Source organism: Protomyctophum bolini (assembly GCF_963924005.1).
Source record: "Protomyctophum bolini genome assembly, chromosome: 8".
In the NCBI taxonomy this organism is placed as follows: Eukaryota; Metazoa; Chordata; class Actinopteri; order Myctophiformes; family Myctophidae; genus Protomyctophum; species Protomyctophum bolini.
In genome coordinates this window covers 23,210,024-23,235,544 of record NC_137869.1, presented here as the reverse complement: position 1 = coordinate 23,235,544, position 25,521 = coordinate 23,210,024, and the positions used below count along the sequence as shown (strand labels likewise).

The 25,521-nt window shown below is 41.4% G+C and overlaps 1 protein-coding gene across 1 annotated transcript in view; it reads right to left on the bottom strand.

Moving 5' to 3' along the window:
• pex5la (peroxisomal biogenesis factor 5-like a) overlaps positions 1–25,521 on the bottom strand; it is a 98,765-nt gene that overhangs the window by 42,742 nt on the left and 30,502 nt on the right. The window contains exon 2 of the mRNA XM_080769534.1: positions 6,768–6,872. Coding sequence (XP_080625660.1) covers positions 6,768–6,872 — 105 coding nt within the window. The remainder of the gene's footprint in view (positions 1–6,767; positions 6,873–25,521) is intronic.

Sequence of the window (25,521 nt, the reverse complement as noted above, 5' to 3'; positions counted from 1 at the left end):
CATTTGATCCCATCATACATGTGAACTAAAATCTGAACTCGGTGTGTTTAGAATGATGGGGAAAAAGTCTTCACATATAGTTTTTAATTATGCTGAACATTGAGCTTATTAAAGTGAGGAGGTGTGAAGCCTCTGAGAAGATGATGAAAAAGATTGAAATGTGTTTCACAAATAATCAACTAAGTCTAGCCGTAATAATTATAATAATAATAACTTTATTTATATAGCACCTTTCCAAAAACAAGTTTACAAAGTGCTTCACAGGTAACAATAAAAATGAAATAGCAGTAAAAATACAATAACAATCAAAAACATGCAAACACAGTACAACATTTCATTAAAAAAAATCTGTGCAATAAAGGTGAGTAATAGAAGTAAGTAAGAAGCACCAGTGTGCAAAAGCTTTTGCCACTCTTTTAGAATTCTTCATTACTTTGTCAACTATAATTTCTTGATATGCCCCAAAAATACTGACTATATTAAGTGATAGTGGTCAGGGGCGGGTTGGGCTGTTCTGTTAAAGTAACCATTATTTTACTTGCTGTGCATGGTCCTAACCTAACGTCTCTTTTTCAGTTTCCATGCATGCATTACAGTACATTTTGTACTGAATCCATTGAATCGGTCACTAAAAGGTTATAAATAATGAATGCCTCACAGCTCATGTTGCTTGAAGAAAACTCCTATAGCAATTTAGCAAATAATTAGCAGCTAAAGACGGGCCTTTAGTGAAAGTATAGCAAAGAAATACAAAGGGCTGTCTTTATCCACCAGTATCTATACAAATATACATCCTTGGAGGGATCATAGCTACAATCAAATGCACTGACAGTCAAAGTGGAAGTTTGCTCTGGCAGTGTCCTGAGAAAACATTGAGACAGGAAGATAGAATTATAGCCGAGAGCCCAGAGTGTCAGTGTCACTGAGGGGAAAAGATATTGCCAACACTGGCACATTTGTAAGAACAAAAGTAAAAGTTGCTTAACTTACATAATAAATAAATAAATAAATAAAATCTGTTTAGTATTTTGTCGATCAAGCTAGTTTAAAAAGAACACTGTTTTAAATTCAGATTGCTGTATAGTAGGTGGCAGGTGCCAATGAACTGAGGAGAACAAGGTCACAGTACCACATTGCCACTGGGAGCAGGTAGCCTCGCGTTGCGATACTAATATACTACTGCGCTGGTCTCGGGGCATATGCATATGCAATAGGGAGCAGGAGGCTTACTGACACTGACAGAGGACCTCGTGTTATTTGCATCATTCAACATTTTTATCACATTCACCACGTAAAAAAGATGCTTCAAAGCACCTCTTCTAATTGCCACTGGGCGAAATTCTGACTAACGATGCTATTCTATACTATTATTTTTCATTAGCAGACCTGCACATTATTTCCCCAACTAGGCTAATCATCCAGCTACAGGAGATGGAAGATGCAACATGCAACACATCTTTTCAATTTGCTCCACGGAGGGCAATCCATGCCTCTGCTTCTCTGCCTCTGCTTTTCAGATCAAATATGCATAAACATGTATTTACTTTAGGGAAATGTACAGTAGATTCATATGTTTTATGTTTATATCTATTTTGGGCAAATTTTTTAAACTCCTGTCACAATCTGCTATCTGCGCTACAGTATTATAATTTTTTCCACAAATGGAACCCTGCCGATGCCAATTATCGGTTCAGTGTCCCTCTGCAAGAAGAACCCAGGAGAGCTTCTGTGGTTTGTCCTTGACGAGCACTTGACATGATAGTTAGTTACCTTTCCCTCCCCGTTGCTGTCTATTAACCATTTTGTACCTTTTTGCTCTTTTCCTATATGCGAACCACACCGCCACTTTTCCCTGACCGCACAAGTGCTTCAGGGATAATCCAGATAATTAGGTAACGGAAAACTCTGGCTAATTGTGCCACTCGGGCCATCTGAGAGGTACCTCTCAGATGTTGTTGTCAAGGGAGACATGCAGTACACCAGGCAGTTACTAACGCATACGAGTCCTATAGGGAGTAGAGGTGTGGGGACTCAGGGGAGGCGGGCAGAGGATGGGGAAAGGGTTTATGAAAGAGCAAGATATGTACTGTATAAACCCCTCCCTCTTGAAAACATTTAATTTATTCTGCAAGAGAAATATATGCGGGAAACTTTCTACATGTGAACTTTGGACTATAATATCTAATGAAAATGTTGGTCTTTTGTTTTTAAATAAAAAAATTAAGCTTTTATGAGCCAGTTTTATGAAAAATATTCTTTTGCCCCTAACGCATACATGCAGAGTCACATTTTTATGAAACCTTACAGTATGCCAAATAGCGCTGAAACTTACTCCAAATTACCAATGGCTATTGGATGGATTTTGTTTACACATGTGTCTTGACTCATGCGGAACACATCTGTCACTTTGACCAGTAAGCTCTGCCCTCAGATTTTCCGACATTTTGAGCAGTTTAAAATTATTTTTACACCTGTTTTTTCTGTCTGGATTTTGAACCATTTATATCTGCAAGCAGCGATGTGTGTGTGTGTGTGTGTGTGTGTGTGTGTGTGTGTGTGTGTCTCTCTGTCTGGGGTTTGAAGAGCTGCAATTTTTGTTTAGCAGCCTGCACCACTCAGTTCACACAGGTGTGATTTTTGTTATTGCGTGGCCCCTAGCTGTTATCATTTATTATGGTATCGTCCTTTAATTACGATGTTTGGATGAGGTTTTACTTTGGAGCAAACAGTTCAAGCATAAGATATGCACCAGATGCTCTTTGAAAACAATGCTGGCTGGCACCAGCTCTCTCTCGCTCTCTCTCTCTCTGTGTTTGTGTGTGTGTGTGTGTGAGAGCATGGGGAGACACGATTATGCAAGCTCTGTTTAGTGTTTATTATCTAGGATGCATATCTGTGACATTGGGTCCATCCTCTACTGTCTCTTAAATCTTTATAATACTGTCATGATGTTGCACAGAACACCACTATCTGTCCCTCATGAACAGTTAAGTTAAGTGGCAATGTACATGAAAATGAGTCACACTGATTAGCCATTGTTAAATTGTTGCAGAGTGCTGCCTTTACAAAGGCCCCTTATGACGATATATATTTAAAAAATTCACAGTAAAATCCATTGCTGGCTGTCTGAATATACCAAAAAAGAATTAAAAAAAGTAATTAAAATGTTGACCTATTATTGCTTATAGCAGCTTTAATTTACAGTAACACCGGAAAGTTGTGTTCTGTCTGAGTAGCTGAGTGCATCAGGATAAGAAGTGTATTTGTATTTTTATAAGCATCTCGATTTCTTAATTTCCAAGCTTGGACACCAGATTGTATCTTCTTATCCACACTGTGGTTAGTGTGTGGATAGAGTGTAAATTGTGTATTCGATTTCAGTCACTAGCTTGATGTGGTCTTTTACAGTATTTAAAGCCTGTGTGATCTGAACTCTAATTGAAACCTTGACATCCAAGTATAGATTAAATACAAGATTCCATATACTGTAGATTTTCTTTGGATGTATCTTTTTTTTTTGTTGCTTTTCTGCCTTTATTGATAGTATTAAGTGAAGATAGACAGGAAAGAGGGAGAGAGAGAAGGGGAGAGACATGCAGCAAAGGTCGTCACAAACGGGACTCGAACACGCGACGCGCTGTCAGGCTAGAGCCTGACCACTTGGCCAGCGGGCGCCCTTTGGAGGTATCTTAGCATGAAACCAAATGTTAGGAAACAAAATGGAGGGTGCGGTAGTTGAATGTGGCTTATATTACTGCACTGATTTGACCTTTGGACTTTTGACTCTGTAAATAATGAGAGGTTGACGGCTATTGATATCCGCAGGTGGCACAACTATTGATCTCTTCTACTGTATGTGGCACTGCGTCTTCTGAAGGGAATTGAGCTAGTGTGCAATATATCCTAAAGGGACATTTCACCGCTGGAAGAAACTGCAGTAACTCAATGTATTTGTAGTAGATTTTAATGCATATTACACACATGCCAGGAAAGTGTGTCTTGTGTCCTAACTAAACATCATTAAAATAAGATCTGGTTGCAAAAGACGTGAAGTGGCCCTTTAAGAAAGCAGGTCTAGAAAATGTTAGTAAGGGAACTGTTTCCGTAAAATCTACGTAGCAACGTGTTGTTATGGGTGTTATTTGGGCCCAAGCACTGCAAGTGCGAAGCCCTATTGAGATCGCAATTATTATTATTTTATCCGAAATGAATCGCGTTTTTGAAGCCCTAAACGTACTCGAAAAGTTGTGAAACTGCACACACATCACAAGTGGCAAAAAATTACGTATTTTAATCGTCTCAAAAAGGGGAGTGGCCTAATGGCTCTATAGCACCGACTACAAAACTTTGACCACAATACGGTTTCGTTTGAACAAGATAATTATCTCGTTCGAACGAGATAACATCTTGTTCGAACAAGATATCTTGATCAAACAAGATAATTATCTCGTTCAAATGAGATAATATATTGTTCAAACTAGATAATATCTCGTTCAAACAAGATAATGTCTTGTTCAAATGAGATATCTTGTTCAAACAAGATAATATCTTGTTCAAACAAGCTAATTTATTTTTCTTACTATGGCCACTCAGGGGCTCCGTACTGATCTACAAGCTCACAAGACCGGCTATTTTCAAATAGGCAATGTACAGTATACGGGTTAAAGTACCGGTAGTTAAAATGATTGATTCTATATTAACACATTTTGCTGGGAGCCCCCTGGAACCCCCTCAAGGACCCCTGGCGGTCCCTGGAACCATTGCCCTACATACAAACTGTACCAGCCATGCTGAATGGACTGTGTTGTTGTTCTGAGGACACGTTCTAACCTTGATGAAGGACGGATGCTTTTCTTTTTTTAATGGAAGGAGGCAATTCGATTGCTTGCATGCCCCTTTGATCAGTTGATATTATAATGTGTACATGAGGTGTTTTGTTTCTCAAGACCATTTTGGATGACAAATAACACTCAGCATTTATGATAAAAACAATATTGATATAGTCAATAGTGATGTTTTGTGGCGTGTTCTAGTGTGCGATGAGTCAGCACACTAATGAGCCTCTGCAAGAGTGGAAACTTTAAAAGCAAATCCATAATGCAAACCCATCTTTGATGGTGGTGATGGAGGTACATACTGTGTATTGACACTGACGTTAAACAAGTACAAAATACATTATAGGTTATTACATCATAACACAGTACAGTACAGTACGTATACAGTAACTATAGAAAAACACACACACACAGGACCACAAAAACCCCCACAAACAAGTAGAGAACAGGCAATAAAGCGTATACATTCTTCTGCTACACCAAAACATTCACAAAACACAAAAAGCACAGACAAACTGAAAAGCACAGACTGTTTTCACAACAGTAAGGAGAGCTATACCATTAGTCAAATAATGCCATGCTGCAAGCTACAGTACATACAGTATAGCATTGTGGAAATGCATACAGTACTTCTTTGCGCTAATGAATAGCTGCTTATGAGGTGTTAAAAATAAGTTAATAAGAAAAGTGGTTATGCCCTAGCTGCTTATGAGGTGTAAAAAAGTTCATAAGAAAAGTTGTTCTGCCCTAATTTGGATGGAAAAACATCTTTATGATAAGACTGTTATCTTATGAAAATGTATTATCTGAACCAAATGTTTAAAAGAAGAATGACTTCTGTGTGTGTGTGTGTGTGTGTGTGTGTGTGTGTGTGTGTGTGTGTGTGTGTGTGTGTGTGTGTGTGTGTGTGTGAGAGAGAGAGAGAGACTAGGGCACTGTAGACTGTCATGTCATTATTCAATAAATGTCATGTTCATTAAGTAAAACATTATTAGACCTTTGCCATTTTGCAAATACTGTAATTGCACAGGAAGTTAGTTTTATACCCCATAGAGCAGCAGAGTGAAATCAATAGTGTTGATCCTTTACCATTTGAAGTTACTACGGTTGAAGGACTCAATGTATAGTGGAACACTCAACACACTCAAAGCTTTGCCATTTCTGTATATCCAACAGAGGAGGGAGCTTGCTGCACATTAACATCCTCAGTGTTAATTTATCCATTTGTAACTCAGTGTGCAAATGGAACCAAAATGGATCCTTACGCGTCCATTTGGTTTCATATGTACACTCTCAAGTTAACCACTTAAGCCCCTCTAAACTTCTTTATGTGGCGAATAGCGAAAATAGCTGTGTACAAGCTCACAACACGTTGCATTGCGATGCTCTCTGAGCTTATAAATAAGCAATTTCTGCTATTTAGCAGTGGTGGAAAGTATACAAATACATTTACTTAAGTACAATTTTGAGGTATTTGGACTTTACTTGAGTATTTCTAATTTCCAATATTTTTACTTCTACGCCACTACATCACAGATCCAAATATTGTACACTTCGGGCATTTGAAAATAGGCAATATACAGGTACAAGCTCGTACAGATATTTTCAAAATATTTCACACATTTGAAAACTAACTATACTTATACTTACTTATACTTCTGTATAATGAGTACTTTATATGTGCATTTTGATACCAATACTTAAGTACATTTAGAATGTAGAATGTAGAATGCACTTTCCGGACTTTACCTCGTAACAGAATATTTCTACATTGCAGTATTGATAATTTTAGTAATATGACTACTTATTTTTCCCACCACTGCTACAGTATTTAGGAATAATGTTTTGCCTATGACGACATGCCCAAAATAGGGCGTTCGGGTTGAATAGTGGTTAAATGAACACTGATTCTGCAACAATGGTTGTGCCCACCTTGGTAGTCATGGTGAGGAGGGGCTTCCCTTCTGATGAGGTCTTACTGGTTATCTCCTTCATCCCCATGGCCACGGCCTTATCGGTGGCCCTAGAGTCTTTCCCCTACAACAGTGGAATCAACAACGACTTGCATCAGGAGAAGTTGGACATCTCACACCTGTGTGTGTCCAGGGTATCTTAACAGCAAAGAGACTTATTTATTAATGATGATGACACTATGGGGATATTATACGGTGTGCCGTCTACTGTGACAAACACACCAACGACAGCGGCTGTGAACGTTTCCACAAGACTATGGCAATGAACAAGGGGGGGGGTCACCAGTCACACAATGCAGGCGGTTCACTGTACACGGTGATGATCATGGTTGGTTGTTCAAAGTGGTATATTCTACAATGTATGTTATGTTATATTCTGACAGCAAAAAACATATCCTTCCACCGTGTGTGTGTGTGTGTGTGTGTGTGTGTGTGTGTGTGTGTGTGTGTGTGTGTGTGTGTGTGTGTCAGGCAGTGCACATGAGTGTAGAGAGAGAGAGACACGCATGACTGCTAACTCTGACTTAGCATATACCATATGTGACCTAATAGTAGCCTACCCACTCGCCGTTTAGGGACTTTTTGCCTGTACACTACACTTGCCAGCAAAACATGCTATACTTCATTTCCCACACTTCATTTTCCAGTTGGACCGATATCTTAAACTTCCTCTGGAGAGCTCAAATCTCCTAATAGAGTCTCAGAAAACACCTGCTCCCACAGCGCCTCACTATGTCTAGCCTTAATGAGAACTTGGTATTTTGTGAAGATGGTGCTATACTGTCAGATTTATTCTACTTGAGATAGCCTTTATCTTTGACAATACCTGTTGTTTTAGTTTAGTGTTTTGTTTGGCTGATACTTCTCTGAAAAATGCGTAAGATTATTTTAATTAATCTATTTGATGTACTGTAATTCTGTATTATTTGCTGATTGGTTTTTGGCTATAGAAGTGTCTATTTGTACATCTCTAAATGTTTTGATGATTTGGTGGACCCTCTTGTTAACAAGGTCGTCCACTCACGGTTAACAGTCTTTGTATTGAGTTGTGCTTGAAATGTACTGTAATTCTGCAAACTGTTAATACATATTTCAATCAATCAAACATTGTCGGAAAGTGCACTTCGCTTGGCACGCGCGTGTGTGTGTGGGGGGGGGGACGGACAAATACATGAATTTGGGGGTCCTTGATATGAAAATGTTTGAGAAACACCGCTCTATACTGTCAGCAGATGGTGGACAAAATGACCAACAAGTCATAATAGGAATGGAATAGGAATGGAATAATAGTCCTGCATGCAGGACTATTATTCCATAGACTTTACTTGACTGGAAAATGATTGATACATACAATGACTGATGTTACAGTTTCATCAATAAAACACGTCGACACACCATTCACAATATTTTTTTTCAATTTCAACTGCAACTACAAGCAAATTAATTTCATGGTATTGCATTTGCTTGTGATGGGTGGAAAAAAAGAAAATCTAATTTCCCTCACGTGATTTACTCCAGCATTATGCAAACAACTTAATCAAATGATGTGATGTTAGTGGCACGGTACATAAATGTGGCAGTTTGTCTCTGTGCTCAATGAACATATTTTCAATTCCAACAGCCTGCAGAACAACAGTTCCATCCAGATTTAGTTGCGGTGGAGTGTTTGGTACAGCTAGTATGGCAGAATTGAAAAAGCTTAGTTAATTTTACAGTCCAGATTATTCGGTTGCATTAAAGTGTTGTTATGGTTTGTATATAAATAAAGACTAGACTTCTATCACTCTTGGAAGAATATTTCTCTATAATGTTATATTTCTTTACATTTTAATATCTCTTTAAACGGACTGGATTAGTAAATATCTTGGCCTATTCTATTTTTGTCATTCAAATCATATCAATGTCACACTAAGTAGGTGTCAATTTCTGCTTCATGTTGGCAAAAATACTGTATGTTAATCCCATCTCATGCTTTCAGTGAGACCTACTGTAAGAATTATTTTCCAGCTACTAAAGTAGATTACTCAACTGTCATTAGCAATGCTACATTATATTACACGAGAGTATTAGATCATTTGATTCCGTAATCTGATTACATTAATCTAATTCTGGGATCGGAACTGTAACTCATCACAAGCAGAGCAATCTAAATAATTCAGAAGAATGTGCAGTTCTAGTATACACAGCTTGAGCTTGTCTGTATAATCAATTAGTATTAGGCCTTGTATTTCTATGTATTGTTACTTGTTCTAGTTTCCATGGTTCTATGTGTAGTTGTGTACGGTATGTAGTCATATTTTAAGCAGGGAATGGCTGTTTTTGCAACTGAATGGCTGGAAAATGGAAATTTAGAGTTTACATATAGTAGTATTATATCTGGTTTCAGTATTTATTTATGATGTATTTTCTCTATTATTAAGGATATTGTAGCGGCCAATTTGTATTGGTGGTGCGGAGGGGGCGGGGGTCGCAAGACATGGCCAAAGCATTTTCGGGGGTCCCCAGCCAAAAACATTGAGAACCCCTGCGGTAGAGCAGCCACATGGGAACCCACTTCCCTGTTCGATCCCGGGCTTTAAGTGATAGTAACATGTTGTTGGTTCTGTGAAATGTTCTATTTGTAACGGTGATGACAGTTAGATCTAATTCATGCTTTTCACACAACAAAAATGGCATATTTGTCACTCAACACTGCTTTTTGTTTGTTTTGCTGAGCGACACGGTCTTGTTGAAGGTTTAAAATACTACTACACTGGTCTACTTGGAACGATGCAAGTTGGAATATGGAGTATGCACTATGCAGACGTCAGAATGATGCCAGAACAGGCCAGCTCCATATATGGACTCTGGGCACAGTGGGCAGGGGCCCTGTGGGCAGGGGCCCTTTTTGGGGCGGTTCTGGACAACCGTTGGTCCGACCGACTCGACACCGGGCACTGCACCCCCTGTGGTGGGGTGGAATGCGTTTGTCGTTGCTGTCGGGTGGAAATATTGCATGTCCTTTTTTATAAAAAGAAATTAATTGACAAATAAATCAGGCTTGCTTTTTAAATCTTGCTGAATGGCCAAGGTGATGGGTTTTCAGCCAACTCGCTCTCCATATTATTTTATTCAATGCATCTCTCTCTCCCTTTCTCTCTCTCTCTCTCTCTCTCTCTCTTTTGTAGCCTAAAGCTGTGAGCCTATACTCTATGGACCTTGTGCCTTATGGAGTTCATAGAGCATGTTCTAATGAATCCAGAGGCATTTGATTGGCAGTAGGAGTGTGACCCTGCAGATTTGAAAAGTTCAGCCTGCCAATCAGGCCCCCAGCTTCTCACAATGGGCAGCATCACAAGTCTATGTCCTGTGGGCTGTGCTGCACTGAAGTGACACTTATTCTCCAGAAAGTACGCACGCACGCACACACGCACGCACGCACGCGCGCACGCGCGCACACACACACACACACACACACACACACACACACACACACAGTCACACACACACACAAATCACTTCATGCTGTGGTGTTGTTAGTTAGAGCTTCACCATCAATCAAGATGTTCAAGCTGAGTGATAAGCAAGCTCCTATGGTAATAGCACACTGGATAGTGGATGCACAAGGCTAAAAGCTACACACACGTTACCCAAGATCCTAATTTAATGCAGGTCAGTCAGACAACTCACGAACAGATTTAACCAATATTTATTATAGAATGAGAGTGTCCATATGATATTTATCTTTGCGCAGCTCTGCTGCATTTTCTCCCTACTCTGTGCGATTAAACACCATCAGAAAACATTAAGAGCAGGGAGATGGATATACAATAAAATCACCATGAGGAACAAAAATAACAGAGCCCACCGGTGGTGCTGGGGTGGTGGTAGAAGCATCACATAACAACCAGGAACCATATGCAGAGGAAGGCAGGAAGAGCATGCAGTCTAGTGAGCTAGTAGCCCGCCCAATTGGTCAGCTGACTGCCACATCAGCGAATGACGTGTGGGACTTGCACACACTTATACACCCACATAGTAATGCAGCATATTAACCCCTTGAATATAGTATGCGCCCTTGAGCACGGCATGAACCCCCTCGAGTATATCTGACTGAACTAACTCCGCAAGCTACATATAATTTACTGTACATCATTTGGACAAAGGCTACTCATGGGGACTGTGTCATCACAAGCTGCAACACCATTACCACCAACAACAAAAAATATGCCCCCCCTCCCCCATTACACAATTCATTGACATGGACTATTATTTCAAAGACAAAAAGAGCTCTTGGCCATGAAACCTCATACCAATCATGTCCTGGCTTACAGCCTACCTCCTGCCAAGATAAATGTGCAGCCTGTTCAATGTGCAGCGTCTCATCTCTTGAGAATTATAGTGCCCTGCGAGTGTGATTCAGTTAAAATGGTTTGTAAGGACTTGAAAACAGTAATGTTATATAATTTCTGAGTTAGTAAATGTGTCTAGGGCTTTAAATGGAAGCCTAAAGATTAAAAACTTGTTTTAAAGGCACTTTTTGGGAATCAGACACATCAAACTTTATGCAGCAGTAGTATTGCAACTTGGACTGAGAAAGCAGAGTAGAGTAATGTTAACTCCATAGACACCTACAAGACAGAAAGTACAAATATCATGATGGCACTCTATCTTTAAGGAATAAAATAGTTTGTCATAATTTCCCCTCACTGAAACACCACTTCAAGTTGCACTTTGTGTCATGTCTTTCAGAATCAGAATAATCTTTACTCCTTTTCCTTACTGCTTTTCAGGCAGTACAACCGGATTGGTTATTCACAAAAAGGTTTCATAGTGTAGCTTTATATTGCTTACTTGCTTCCTTCCTCTCTATATTTGTCACGTGAATTCCCACCAACTATTTGTCACAGTTGTTGTCAAAGGTGGATACAATGACAGCATCCTAGTCAAAACACATGTGACTAAATCCTTGAATCATTTCGTCCAGATCTCCTGTCCAAACAGAAGGGGTAAACTTAGTATAGGACCAGTGTTATGACACCTTTAGGGAGCGTATAAATCTCCTCTGGGTTTGTCAGATTGCTCCTCTGCGGTTTTGTCAGATGGTTGGCAGCACTGTTCATTTGGTCCCCGCCAATGGTTGTGTATGAAATTCAGCTTTATGGGGTGCCTCAAATCAGCAGCAAAGCGGGGGGGTCAGTTTGAAGTGTTTTTTGGTTGTTTTTGTTTTGCTCATTGCTCTCTACAGCAATGCTTTCTGCAATGCTGCAATGCTTTCTGCACATACTGTACACCATTACAATATTTGAGGCTTTGTGAGCAATTCCTATGATTTTGTGCTTTCTTTCTTTCTTTCTGGGACCAAGAAGTCCCAAAGGGACTTTGGTCACTTATTGTTTTTGTGTTTTTTCTTCTTCTTCTTCTCCTTCTTCTTCTGCCAAAAATAGCAGTTCTGGCTGAACCGTGCAGTCGTTTTTTGCGAAATGCGGAATCTGGTAGAGGGCCATGAATATGCGAAGCCCATGACCATTGGCCAAAGGGTGGCGCTATAGCACTGAATTGAAAATGCAAACTTTGAACATGCATAGCTCATGGACGGTTTGACCGTTGGCAATGACACTTTGATACATGGATGTGTCTCATGCCAAACAACTTTTGTGTTCTGACTTTTGACCTCTGACCTTTAGATCACCCGCCATTTTGAATTATATGAAAAACAGTTAAAATGTATCTCCTCCCAGGATCTTTGATCAAAATGCACAAAAACATCTATACGTGAACTTTGGACCTATACGGACAAAACAAATCGTAGTACATTTTTGTTTTTAATTAAGTTTTAATGAGCCAATGAATATTGCTGTTTTGTGAAAATTCTTCTGCCCCTACCTAATACATACATGCAGAGTCATATGCTTATGTCACTTTACAATATAGTAGAGGGTCGTGCCAAATAGCACTGAAAGCAGTCTTATTCCAATTGGCCAAAGGGGGGCACTATAGCAATTTTTTTAAATTAAACATTTGTTTGCCCAAGATTCATGGCACTTGTTTCCACATGTTTCCCCATGAGTCCTTGACTCATGGGGAACACATCTGTCACTTTGACAAGTAAGCTCTGCCCTCAGATCTTCCGCCATTTTGAGCAGTTTGAAAAATGCTTATACCTGATTTTCTGCCTGGATTTTTGAGCAATTTGCGTGAAACGTTCTACACACAATATATGGATCATTATCTGTACGTGAAAAAATTACAACAAAACACACTGTAGTAATGGATAAAGACATCCCCAAAACCAGGACACACATAATTGTCATCAAAAACACTAAATGATTTTGCTGTTTACAATGAGACAACTGATTGTGTCTGGATAGCACAGTCTGTTGAGCTCACACCTTTGGACCACAGCGTTGTTCTTATTGCGTGTTGTCTTCTTTCTTGATCCCGCCTTATCGCTGCTTGCAGCTATATTTCTTTCTTTCTTTCTTTCTTTCTTTCTTTCTTTCTTTCTTTCTTTCTTTCTGTCTTTCTGTCTTTGTGTTGGGCTGTAGTGTCGAAGTGCATCTCCTCTTTTTGTTTGATCTTTGAATAGTGAAATAAACAAGACAGATGCCCTGTACATACATTTCATCAGTCAAGCGCTTTCTTCCTCACTTTAAATGGAAGTCTATTAAGAAATTCAGCAGCACATGCATTCATTTAGGAATATTGAGTACAGCTATCCCTTTGCTGACCCTTTACAATTAATGAACAATTGCTAAGCCATCCAAATAAATTTGATAGATGAATGGAATAATCAAAGATGGACTCTGTAAGTATAGGATCTTCTCCAATATTAAGTGTGAAATAAAGACTTAAAATGCCATCAATGTTTGTTTCTCCATCACCTATAGTCACTCTCGATTAGTTTCTATCTATCAGTCACATTAATTAACATGTTTGCGTAGCATTCAGCTAGCATTTTTACAGTGTCAGATAGGCCTAAGGAGCATTCAGTGATTTGGGTGATTTGGAAAACCCCCCAGGTTTTTTGACCCCAGGGGTTAACTGGGGACAGGGAGGAACTCCTTATATGTTCAGAACACTCTATAGTAGGAAGGATTATTCCGGTGAGCCGCTATATGAGGGTCTTGGGAAACACACTGCTGTGCACAAACGGACCGTTCTGAAAGTGGTGCCGACCATAATGTGTGGCCTCCCGACTCGCTTGTTAATCATCTAGCAGGCAGCGTGTAATATAGCAATGTTTTGTTAAAATCACACCTGTGTGAACTGAGTGTTGCAACTCCCCCCTCTCCCTGCCCTCCCCTCTCTCTCTCTCTCTCTCTCTCTCATTAGCAGGCAAAAGTGCAGCACTATCTCTCTCTCTCTGTTTCTGGCACAACAGCGCCACTTTTGCCCCTACTGGTACTCTAAACATAGTAACATAGTCACATAGTCACGGACATTGCTGTCCTTGGAGTGGTTGCACCACTCAAAAAGTAATTTGAATTAAGTGAAATCACTGAATATACCTTTTAATAAAGGAACAACTGGTACCAGGTGCGAAGAAGCAAAGCGTCTTGTAGAAAGTCCCATTTGCTTGTAAACTGTGCAAGGTGTGCATTTTCTTGGTCAAAAACGCTTCAAAGTCTGCAATTCCACTCTGATGCAGCAGACAGTATAATATTATGAAGCCAAGTGCATAGCGCTGAGAGGATGATATCCTAACTCCACTCAGGAACCTGCCAGCCAGGGACCAGGTCATCAGCAGATGTACAGCAAACCTTCTGGCACTGCTGTAACTCACCAGCCAGACGAGTTCCCTGGTATTATGCCCACATCCTCGGTGGTTTCATTGGGCTATGATAATTTGCATCTGCCCTGATCAGTTCATTTAATTTTCATCCCAGGTTATAATTAGCATTATATTCAAAACATGTATATGAAAGGCCCTGTGTACAGCATGAGTAAAATATCAAAACCTCATTTAAAAACATTCCCTGGTAAATATGTAAACCGTAAAACAGTTTTAACAGTTTTTGTACACAGAAATAATAAGTATTGCCATAATAATTATCTTTGTAGTTTGCTAAAATAAATTTGTATTTAATAAATTAGACAATAAATATGAAATGCACAACCAATTGGAAATATAGAAGCACAATACTGAGATAAATAAACACTTTGGTATTGCTGACAATACACAGTTCTGAACTCGCATGACGCACTCCGCACTCCTGCATCTTAAGCCTTTCTGGGGGCAGAAGCCTCATCGCAGGCGTCAAGTTTAAAAGGAACACAGTGACCTCATCGCTCTGCAGATTTCTCTCTGTCTCGCTCTGCTTCTTCCTCAGGTTCTCCTCTCGAATACTTTGCTGTCACTAGCTGCTCTTTCGCTTGGCTGGTCTGGGAGTTACAGCACCACACTTTCCTCACTTTCTGCTTAGTCTGACACTGTATCCTCTTCCTACTTTTTGTTACCATCGAGATTGCTCTGGGTGCTATTCAAATGGCCCTCCCAGAACGGGTGCAGTACTTAGTTTAGACCGTTTTTGGTTTAGATTAGTTTCATTAGTCCTACAACTACAACCTATCTCAAACCCTCACCCTAAACCTAACCTCCCACGGGGCAGCACACCTAAACCTAACCTTAACACATGTCTAACCATTGACTAAGTATGCACCCCCCCAGAACTTATTCACTTCATTTCCAGAACTAAAGTAGAATAATCAGCCATGCTACAGTTTACAAATTAAAAGCACACCAGATAGATTTTTCTCAGTTCTGATTATAGCCACAACTTTGTTTACTTTATGTTACTGTTTTTTTTTAATATATTTTTTATCCCACGATTTTGTAACCCATTTTTCACCCCTGTGCCAATCATCTACTGTGATCCTGGGCTCTACACACCCTCCGCCAACCTGGGGAGAGCAACGGATTTAACTCATGCTCCCTTCATGCCTGAGTGTCCAAGTTGCTCCTTTACACCTGACAGGGGGGAGTTTCCCTGGTTGGACGCAGCGTGTGGAAGGAACACGTTATTCCAACCAGTTCCTTTCCCCTCCATCAGGCGCCCCGGCTGGCCAGGGGGAGGCAGTTTAGAGACCAGGATTACTGCATGTTTTTGTGAGGGTACCTACCCTAGGGGACACGGGGAGAACATGCAAACTCCACACAGAAAGGCCCTTTCGCCAACCCCGCCTTCGGGTACTTTATGGTACTGTTCAATGATACATTGCATTGTTTACCACCATTACCGAGTTGGGTTATAACTTATATACGTATTACACAGGTGATCGAGATGACACTTGGCATTGTTCCACATTGCTGATCAACTTTCCTGACTGACACACGCACAGAAACACACGCACAGAAACACACGCACGCACGCACGCACAATTATGAAATACTGTCCTACAGGTTGTTTGACATTGAACTCCTCTTTCATAGACCATGGAGCTAAACATAACAAAACCCTACATTTCTTTCCCAGAGAGAGAGAGAGAGAGAGAGAGAGAAAAAAGCACGAAAAAAAGAACATGGCATTAGCGACAGTTCCAAGGTTATGTATGTGGCCTTAAGTGACAATTTGTGACCATGACAATGGAGCTAAACATAACAAAACCCCTACATTTCTTTCCCAGAGAGAGAGAGAGAGAGAGAGAGAGAGAAAAAAAGCACGAAAAAAAGAACATGGCATTAGCGACAGTTCCAAGGTTATATATGTGGCCTTAAGTGACATTCTTGGGCTTCAGAGAGTATTCCACAGGGCCCACTTAGTGTTTACACTTTCATCAGGGTCACTCGGATTGGTTGTGTCGAGCAGTGCACTACTCCCTGTGGTTTGGGGGAGGCCATTATGCTGAAGCTGAAATTAAAGGGCACAGCCTAGGCATTTTGATCACTCTAGCTCTAGCATACTGTACACCATACTGTAGTGTACACCATACTGTACACCACACTGCCCTCAGAACACCTTGGCCTTTATCTCACTGTAGAAGAGTCTCAACAGGGCACGGTGGCACAGTCGGTAGTGCTGTGGCCTCATAGCCAGAAGGTCCTGGGTTCGATTCCTGCTTGGGACGCTGGCAGTGCTGGCGGCATGTCCTCTCCTCTGCGTCATCAGTGCCCATACCCGAGGCAGGGTTGGCGAAAGGGCCTTTCTGTGTGGGGTTTGCATGTTCTCCCCGGGTCCCCTAGGGTAGGTACCCTCACAAAAAACATGCAGTAATCCTGGTCTCTAAACTGCCTCCCCCTGGCCAGCCGGGGCGCCTGATGGAGGGGAAAGGAACTGGTTGGAATAACGTGTTCCTTCCACGTGCTACGTCCAACCAGGAAAACTCCCCCCTGTCAGGTGTAAAGGAGTGACATGCATGAAGGAAGCATGAGTTCAAGTCCGTTGCTCTCCCCAGGTTGGCGGAGGGTGTGTAGAGTCCAGGATCACATTAGATAATTGACACGGGTGAAAAATGGGTTACAAAATTGTGGGATAAAAAAAAAAGAGTCAACGTGGGGGCTGAAAGATTCTGTAGCATTCTCATCACTCATCTCAGCATCATCATAAACTGGAATTGTATTTATTCTACTGACTGACTGATTTACTGACTTGAAAAAAAACCCCACACATTTAGCTGGGGACCACCTGGAACTCCCTCAAGGACCCCTGGGGATCCCCGGACCCCACTTTGAGAACCACTGCTGTAGAGGAGCCCCAACTAAAAAAAGCATAAGTCCCTGGACTTGGATGTTCTGCCCTATTAGGATGAACTGGATGTCCTGCCCTATTAGGGTGAACTGGATGTCCTGCCCTAATAGGGTGAACTGGATGTTCTGCCCTATTAGGGTGAACTGGATGTCCTGCCCTATTAGGGTGAACTGGATGTTCTGCCCTATTAGGGTGAACTGGATGTTCTGCCCTATTAGGGTGAACTGGATGTTCTGCCCTATTAGGGTGAACTGGATGTCCTGTCCTATTAGGGTGAACTGGATGTTCTGTCCTATTAGGGTGAACTGGATGTTCTGCCCTATTAGGGTGAACTGGATGTCCTGCCCCATTAGGGTGAACTGGATGTTCTGCCCTATTAGGGTGAACTGGATGTCCTGCCCCATTAGGGTGAACTGGATGTCCTGTCCTATTAGGGTGAACTGGATGTCCTGCCCCATTAGGGTGAACTGGATGTCCTGTCCTATTAGGGTGAACTGGATGTCCTGTCCTATTAGGGTGAACTGGATGTTCTGCCCTATTAGGGTGAACTGGATGTCCTGCCCTATTAGGATGAACTGGATGTCCTGTCCTACTAGGGTGAACTGGATGTTCTGCCCTAGTAGGATGAACTGGATGTCCTGCCCTATTAGGGTGAACTGGATGTTCTGTCCTATTAGGGTGAACTGGATGTTCTGTCCTATTAGGGTGAACTGGATGTTCTGCCCTAATAGGGTGAACTGGATGTTCTGCCCTATTAGGGTGAACTGGATGTTCTGTCCTATTAGGGTGAACTGGATGTTCTGCCCTAATAGGGTGAACTGGATGTTCTGCCCTAATAGGGTGAACTGGATGTTCTGCCCTAATAGGGTGAACTGGATGTTCTGCCCTATTAGGGTGAACTGGATGTTCTGCCCTAGTAGGGTGAACTGGATGTCCTGCCCTAATAGGGTGAACTGGATGTTCTGCCCTATTAGGGTGAACTGGATGTTCTGCCCTAGTAGGGTGAACTGGATGTTCTGCCCTAATAGGGTGAACTGGATGTTCTGCCCTATTAGGGTGAACTGGATGTTCTGCCCTATTAGGGTGAACTGGATGTTCTGCCCTAGTAGGGTGAACTGGATGTTCTGCCCTAATAGGGTGAACTGGATGTTCTGCCCTAATAGGGTGAACTGGATGTTCTGCCCTAATAGGGTGAACTGGATGTTCTGCCCTATTAGGGTGAACTGGATGTTCTGCCCTATTAGGATGAACTGGAAAACGTAAGTGAAGGTAGGGCGGCATGTGGGACAGGAAGCATAGTGTCGCCGGATCCACACAGTATACTTATTTAATTGCCAATGTGCTGTGAGCTTGTAGACTGCATGGTTATTTGCACGTTTCCTTGCACAATAACCAAGTTAATGTTAACATGTTAACATTAACAACTTGACTTATGCCAGTGATGGAAGAAGCATACACGGAAGTAGCACAAGTTGTGTATTAAAAATGTGCATGGTGTTGTGATAGCCTATAGTAAGCTTGTAGATTTGCTATTTTAAATAAGGCTTAAGTGGTATCTAAAAATGCAAATACTCAAAGTAAAGTACAGATACTCAAACGTACTTGAGTACAGTACTCAAGTAAATGTATTTTGTAAATGTCCACCACTGTTTGTTATTCCATCATGAGTAGAGTCAATTAGTCTTTCCTACGTGTAACAGCGATGAATAGCAGCCTGATCCTGTAGGAGGACAACATGATATAGCATACTCGTGCATGCTAAACCTTAGAGCCTGCATGGGATTCATGTCCATGCAATTCCCTGTGCGACGGGCTCATGTTTAAACACGGACACGAGACACAGCGCTGGTCATATATCATTTAACAGCGGGATGCAGCGCGCGTAAAACGCTATCATACGGTCATACGGTATATACACAGCAGCCAGCCGAGTTGGCCAGCTAGCATGCCACACTGGTTCTTCTGTTTTACTCATTAATATTGATGCTGGTGGACATTGAATCCCTTTGGCTCCAAACATTAAAAACTTAACTTCTGAAAGCACTCCAGAAGTGTCAACATTAATGTAAAAATGTGGCCTCTGGGGTTCATTTCCCCAAAGCACTACTATAGACATTTTACTTTAAAGTATAAACCTTATAGGGTTAGTTCATGGACATATGCGAGGAGGCAAAAGCTTTTTAATTAACTGGTAACTGATTTGATAAAGAAAGCACAAGGCTTTTTGCTGGGGATGCTGCACTCTGCACTGTATATAACACAGTTTATCATTATGATCACATTCCATTTCACATTTCATTTTTTCTATTGCATGGGCTTTGAATCTACAGAAAACAAACAAAATATACTGTCTGTCTAGCTACTGAAAAAAGGCTAGCCGTGTGTGTGTGTTTGTACCATGTGGTCTGTTTTTTATTCTCACCTATAATGACGTGCCAAAATAGAGACGCCAGGTGAGGTTTCACGTTTGTCACTGTTATGAACAACAATATGAGGAGCATGAAGTGCTGTCATCATCATCCCCTTCAGACTTATAAAGTTTAATAATAATAATAATAATCATCTCTCGGCCACTCAGCAACTTCATAATTCAGACAGAAATTCTGTCTGTTTCCATTTGCCCATGTCCTACTCACTGTATAACATTTATGAAAGTATCATGCTGTTCCCGTCAAGACGGGTGCACTATGGGTTTAAAATTGTCAACAGAAACTGTTATCATCTCAAAATACTCTCACTTGACTCTCAACTGGCGGAAGCACTTGCTTGCTATTCTTTACCCATCATCTCGCTTTCCTCTCCTCTGCTCTACACTCCCCTTCTCTTCCCAGCCTTATCTATTCTCTTGAGATGCCTCTGCTATCAGGCACTATGGTACCAAATAAGCTTCTTTTTTTTACTTCCACCTTTCTCAGCAGAAAAATAATTGATTCTTACTTCCCAAGATTCATCAACTCTCGCCTTATACGCGCCCAGAGGAGAGTGAGAGCAAAAACTCACATCCTTTAAAATGAACTGTTCAATGCTCAGTCTCAATGCTCAACTGCATCGATCATCCTGTTTAGAGAAGACAGCTCTTCGCGGTCGCGTCAGGCTGCAAGGATAAGAGAGCAGGCTTTTTTATGTCAGCAGAGCAGACGGCATAGTGAACACATAAGCAAATCAGCCTTGGTACGCCCGGCCGCCATCATCATCCATTAATCATCAAGTCGTAGTTCAAGCCTTTGATTTGCTTCAGGGACGTCCTTGAGGGACGCTCTGTGTGGACATGACTCGCACAGCTGTTCCACGTGATCTGTTTGTTCTTGGGGAGAAGTGAGCAGCGTCGGGACAAACAACTCTTGAACTATGCAGATAACACTGCTGTCTCACATGGTGAAAACTGTGTTCACGGTACGAGGCCAAAGGCCGTCTCATTTGTGCTGTTACGTAATAACACCACCCATAACATCAACGCTGAGGTTATGAGTTTAATTTACACTGTGTGCATTCAAGGGATACTATAAAGAACATAGAGCTCTACACCATCCATCCGTTGAGATGTGTGCGATGTAGGTGTTGTTTAAAATAAAATGTGCCAACACTGCACATGTCATTAGTCTTACCTTTCCCTGTGGAGGGGCGAGGCAACAGGCCGCTCGCTCCGAGGAGCGAATTAACGTGACGAATTGTCAAGGCCATTGCTTGTAAGCTTTCATCTGCACAGATGACTACTGTGTTGTTTGAAGCTGTTGTATGCAGACATGATTAGGAGAAGAAATTAGTCACTGATCAGGTGTCACATTTGAAAAAGAGTAACGGGAAGTTAACATTTGTATAAAAATAATAAAACCACATGAGTTTTGGTGATGCTGTGTCTGAATCAACTTTGTTTGTGTTTGTTTACGTGACTTTGAGAGCTGTTTCAGCGTACAATGTAAGTCAATGAGGAGCATATTTTGAACTATCGATTTCTAATCACTGGAGCAATTATTTTTTATTTCTTGTCCACATTTGGAGTTACATCATGGCAAGGTAACTACACAAACCTCAAAAAAAGTGGTCTTACCCTTTAAGATGGTGAATTAATGGCACCGACCTACTCGCATTTCTCTTTTGGGTCTTGAGCTAAAGATCAGCTCTGTTGTAATTCCTCCGGTGACATTTAGTTTTGTCATTTTGTACATATACATCATTTCACTTGTCTGCATTTAACTCATCCTATAATGATCAGGAACATTAGGCAGGCACTGACTAAGCAGTGGCAAGAAGTAGTTAATTGTTATCAGACGTGTACCTTAGAGTTGAGGAGTTATAGTCCTTCCAGCATCGAGGGGACTGGAAGGACTGCCAGTCTTAATTAACAGTCCTCACTAACAAAATAAATGTTTGCGTTTTTATTTATTTAATGGACACTTTGCTGTGAGTCTGCAACAGTCATGCTTAACTCAGGACTACAGTCCTATAGTATTTTAATTAGGAGTATGTGACATGCATGTGTTTTGGTCTAGGAGGAATCGGAGGATAACCCACGTGAACACAGGGAGAAAATGCAAACTCCACACAGAAAGTGAAGTGACATTTTAAGAACATTTACCTTTACCTATTTTTTTTATAGAAACAAAAGAAAAATACCATTACTGTATCAAAAGTAATCAACTAAGAAACTATACTGTACAGCAGGCGCGGCAATGTAGCGGAAGCAACAGAACCAGACTACATTTCCTGTCAATATACCAGTGTAAATTGTAGGAGGTAAAGGGAGAAGCTATAATGTGAAGGACATTTCACGGCGCCCGGCGGAAAGAGAGTGTTTAAACTGGGCTGCTTACTAGCTCATGTATGTTACAGTACAGACAGACATTGCTCTGGTGTTTCTGTGAACAGTTTTACCGCAGACTCTGGTAGTCGCCTGGTAAAGTTGAGTTTTGATTATTCAGTCAAAACAAGACATAAAAGAACCACAGGCATTTCCAAAAGAAAGGGAAAGATAGATGGAGTAAAGGTGGCATTGGAAATGGAACCACAACAACACTAAGCAAAACACAACAGCTCCATCCACACTGAGTGGAGGTGAGTTTCTATTAACGCATCGAGGTGACAGACAGGCTGACAGGCAACCCAGAGCATGCAGGCAGAGCGCGCCACGGGATGGTTAGATATTTTATAATGCATTAGGCTACAATGTAGCCGCTACATAAACGCTGCTGCCGCCTATCACAAGGCTTTTTATTTACATCATGGTTTTACATTCACCATCGCTGATGAGCAGCGCTTTGTAGGCGAGGAGGGAGACTTGTTCAGGAACTCCATTATATCATATTATGGCTCTGCATTAATGTAATAAACATACCGGTATGCGCTGTGAGCCAACGTGAGCCATGATGTCATAAGTTTTGCGGATTCACCGTTTTGCCTGTTTACACGGAGAAGGGATAAAACGGCGTTCTCAAAGATTTCCACTCTGGAAGGTTCTATGAACACCGTTCTCGTGTAAAGACCACCTAAGTCAATCCCTCAGTCTGTCTCTCTGTCTTTCTTGAATCATCTACAACACCTCATATAGGCTGATTGGGAGCTTTGTCTGATGTAATATACAATGTAAACTGTTGCCATGCATGCATACCAGGGAAGGAAAAAAAGGAACCCCTAATCACCCCCTCTCCCCATTTCATTACTGATGCATTCACTGTCTCTCTACTTTCTACCAAGCCAGCAGATGTTAATGATGACAGATGTTGGGGGTTCCAGTAACCTGATTACCAATGGCTGACTTGGAAATGGCCTTACAATCACCCTGGAGATCCCCCACTCCCCCATCTCCACCTCTGCAATCCTACTGTCCTAGATCTGGCAGGCTGTCTTTCTTATCTCGGCAATTTCCGTACTGAAAGGTGAAAAGGGGGCTGCCTACCCCTTTCTGTGCTTTGATTTAAGGCTGCCGATCTTGAACATATGACTGCATTGTTACGTTATCAGGATATGATGCAGTAAAGGAAGGATGCATTCAGGATCTAGTTTTATGGATCAGTTTTATGAATTACCGTACCGAATTATGTGCAGACCACAAAGACCGCAAAGTTCTTGTCGTTTTCTGTCATCTTTGCGTCACCACCTGCATTGCTCATCATCACACCCCATCATTTTCCTGCATCCAATAAGGATGAACTGCTTGGAAAAAGTAGCATCTCGTGATAAAGAGTAAAAGAGGTTTAGTAGTCTGACACATCAACGGTTGTCATTGGGTGAGCTGTAGATGTGGACAGGAGAAAAAAGCCAGGAGGATTTGTGCACCTTCAAAGGGTCCAGAACTCACATGGGACTATTCTAATGAGCTGACTTGTTTTAAACTCCAAAGCTTGTCTTGATCCAGCCCTTTTGTTTGTTTTGTGCCTCTACAATAGGTTCCGCTGCTCCGCATAAAGTATCTGCTGTAAGTTACCTGAAATAGACACAGTCCTATTTATAGGAGGGAGAGAGAGAGAGTGAGAGAGAGAGAGAGAGAGAGAGATTTGATGTTTTAATACTGCCACTGCCTTGCAATATGCATGTGTCAATAGACATTTATTATTTGGACTCACTGAAAAAGGTTTTTAATCACAGAAAACTTAAAGTGTATTTTAATGTATTATGTGCTGCAACCAGTTACACATCCTCCTTGTTATTAGTGTGATGTGATTGCCCTGAGGGCAATCATACTATTGTTTTACTGCTCTGTTTATTTTGACGTGCTACTCCTCCCACAGTTTTTGTCGCACGCACTCGAGCCATATGTCAAAACGACGGGCTACATCGGGAATCGTGTGCTTATGCTTTGCTAAGACATTTGTTGGATAGTTTAATTGATATGAATTAATTAGAATTTCCACATAGACATGAATGGGAAAATGCAAAAACTCACTTTCAAGTATTTTTTCCTCTGAGACCGTAAGGGCTATACTTACAAGACTTGGAGGAGAGATTCATAATAATTACTAAAATGAATTACCTTAGAAGTATACCGGTCGGCCTCATGGTGGCGCTATAACAGCCAACTTTACGTTTTTGGGTATAACTCTTGAACCGTAGGTCGTAAAATCAAAATGTTTTTTCCCCTGGATTCCTTGGGTCATGACGCATCTCCCCATATAGGCCACGCCCATTTGCGTCTAGATAGATTTATTTTTGCTCCTCCTCCTACAGATTTTGTCCAAATCTCACAAAGATCGGAACACATGATCTCCGGACCTATCCGATTAAAACAGCACAGTCAGAATTTAGATCTTCTGTATCGTTCGACCGTAATCGTCTTCCGAAGTTAGTGGGAGGGGCCTATTTTACGAAAAACGCCACAACTCGCGCACGGAATGTCCGATCCATCCCAAATCTGCATCACGTGTCGAGGGTGGCTTAATCAACGCGGAGCCAAAAGCGATTCCATTTTCGACGGCTGCGATGTAGGCAATCACACTTTGCAATTTCCCAGAATTGCCTCTTTCTAGTTGCTACTGTGGTTGAATTGTAATTCATCCAGCATGCATACAAACAGATCCACACCAACATCACGTTACAGCTATCTTCACATACACACAAACAGGCAAAAGTGTGCACGCATGCACGCACGCACGCACGCACAGCTTATAATCAGGTTACCCAGACGCAGGGCCTCTGTTACCTTGAGTGACTTTGGCCAATTAAAGCATGGCATGTGAAAACAGCAGCAGGAGAGGAGGAGGAGTTGGCTTTATGTGCTTGCATCAGCACTTCACCAGCCATTCAACCTGACTCACTGCTAAGAGATCTACCGGTCCCTGATCAGCCTCATCAGCCTCTGATTTCATCTCCTATATTGCGTGGCGTATCTTGATGCCACTTGCCAACCTCTCTGCCTAGTGCCTAATGGACAACATACCACTTTTTTTCTCTCTTTTTATTCTTCACATTAATACTTAATGATGCAAAATTCATCTTGCATGCTGCCTGGCTTGGAATGAACCAAACACCCAACAGGTCACTGTCAACTGACACTAAAAGATTAATCAAAGTTTTTGATTTGTTTGAAAATATCATTAACAGACCTAATTTAGA